Raw genomic sequence first — 2,013 nt, 5'->3', positions numbered from 1 at the left:
AGTACTGTGCGGAGACCGAGGATCTTGTGGCCTGTTGCTAATGAGAAAGAGAAATATAAAGAGTTTGAAAACAAGGTATGTCGAGCTCTTTATAAAATGACAGGCTCTACAGTGGAGAAACTGGGAAAATTAACATGCTCAATTTACGATACAGGGAAGGAATTGTTTGGAGTGAAAGAGAACATCCGATTAGAGAAAGGAAAGTGTAGACCAAACAGGAGTATCAGGAAAATGAAACAGTTGAGGAAGGAAAAGACCAGCCTAAGAAAGCGGTGGAAATGTGCTGCAGAAGAGGACAAACCTGGCCTCGCGCTGCTGTATGATGATTTGAAAAGGAAATGTCGTTACGTGCAACGACATATCCGCCGGACTCGGAGGCAGTTTCTGAAGGACCCGTACGGGTTTACTTAGAAGCTGTTCACTGAACCGAAGAGCAGTTCTTTATCGTGCACGAAAGAAGAACTGGACGTTCATGTCAAAGAAATGTACAGCGATCCGCACCGTAACCAGCCACTGCCACCTTTACATGGGCTAAATCATCTCTCAGAACCTGATATCGAATTCCAAATTGGGGACATCACAGAGAGAGAGGTGAATGATTTCGTAAGAAAAGCGAGAGCAAAGAGTGCCCCAGGAGGTGATGGCGTCTCATATAAAGTCTATAAATATTGCAATCGTCTGCGAAAGAAGCTCTTTGTCTTACTCCGACAACTGTGGCGCGAAGAGACTCTAGTAGAAGACTGGTGTAAGGCAGAAGGTATATACCTGCCGAAAGAGGCCAATGCAAAGACTTTAAAACAGTTTAGGCCGATATCCTTATTGAATGTGGAATGCAAGATCTTTATGGGAATTCTTTCCAGGAGAACAGTATCATATTTACAAAATAACGGGTATGTTGATGAGTATGTTCAAAAGGCTGGAATCCCCGGGATCCCTGGATGCGTTGAACACTGTTTTTCGATTTGGAAAGCGATCCAGGATGCCATACAGAAAAAGAGAAGTCTGAACGTGGTATGGCTTGACCTAGCTAATGCATAAGGCTCAGTGTCACACGAATTACTGATAAGAGCCATGGACCACTTCCACATTCCAGACAATATGATCAAAATAATGAGGATATCTTATGACAGTTTCGAAATGAAGTTTACAGCTGGAGATTTTACAACAGATTGGCACTTTTACAACAGATTGGCACTTTTACAACAAATTGGCGCTTTTACAACAGATTGGCACCGATTGGAGATTGGCATTGCTGCTGGCTGTACAAAACCTGTCACGTGGTTTATCTTAGTCATGGAGTTGATTTTGAAAGCGGTGGATTTTTCAGTACAAATCACCCATGTACAATCGCCTAAGAAAGCCTTCATAGAAGACGTGGCACTTTTAGCTACAGATAAACAAGTCATGCAGAATGCCCTCTTGAGACTAGACGAACTTGTGAGGTTTGTCTAGGATGCGGTTTAGAGCAAAAAAAGTCGCGTAGTCTGACATTTGTTAAGGGAGTGCAAAAAGAATTTAAGTTCCGAAAGGCTGAATAAAGCATTCCAACAGTCAAAGAAGAACCCGTCAAGAGCTTGGGGCATGTATACGCTGGAACATTGTCAGATTGAAGTCGCAGAATGGAAATCATGAAACAAGCCGAAGCTGGATTATTAGCGATTGATAACTCGAAGTTACCAGGTAACTATAAAATTTAGTGCTTGCAGTTCGGTTTGTTCCCGCGACTTTCGTGGCCACTCTTAATATACGAGGTAGCCTTGTCACGAGTTCAAATCATTGAACAAAAATGTAATGTGTTCATTAGAAAGTGGCTAGGCCTACCTCGGATGTTGAACAGTTCAGCTCTTTATCGTATAAGAGGCTCGTTGCAATTACCACTAGCATCAATAGTCGAAATATACAAACTAAGGAAGATACGGATGGTGATGATGTTGAGAGAATCGAAGGACACGGAAATCAGGCAGAACTCACCAGAGGTGAAAACAGCCAGGAAGTGGAAAGCAGAGGCAGAGA

General features: G+C 42.7%; 1 protein-coding gene across 1 annotated transcript in view; it reads left to right on the top strand.

Annotated features, from left to right (window-relative positions):
* Window positions 1-411, top strand: part of LOC128249614 (glutamic acid-rich protein-like) — a gene marked incomplete at its 5' end in the record, with an annotated part of 26,285 nt that extends 25,874 nt beyond the window's left edge. The window contains one exon of the mRNA XM_052973678.1: window positions 3-411. Within this exon, the coding sequence (XP_052829638.1) occupies window positions 3-411 (409 nt within the window). The remainder of the gene's footprint in view (window positions 1-2) is intronic.
* Between the last annotated feature and the right edge of the window lie 1,602 nt (window positions 412-2,013).

The sequence above is a fragment of the Octopus bimaculoides genome, chromosome 16, assembly GCF_001194135.2.
Source record: "Octopus bimaculoides isolate UCB-OBI-ISO-001 chromosome 16, ASM119413v2, whole genome shotgun sequence".
Lineage (NCBI taxonomy): Eukaryota > Metazoa > Mollusca > Cephalopoda > Octopoda > Octopodidae > Octopus > Octopus bimaculoides.
The sequence above is the reverse complement of the archived record's forward strand: the minus strand, read 5'-3'. Positions and strand labels throughout refer to the sequence as shown.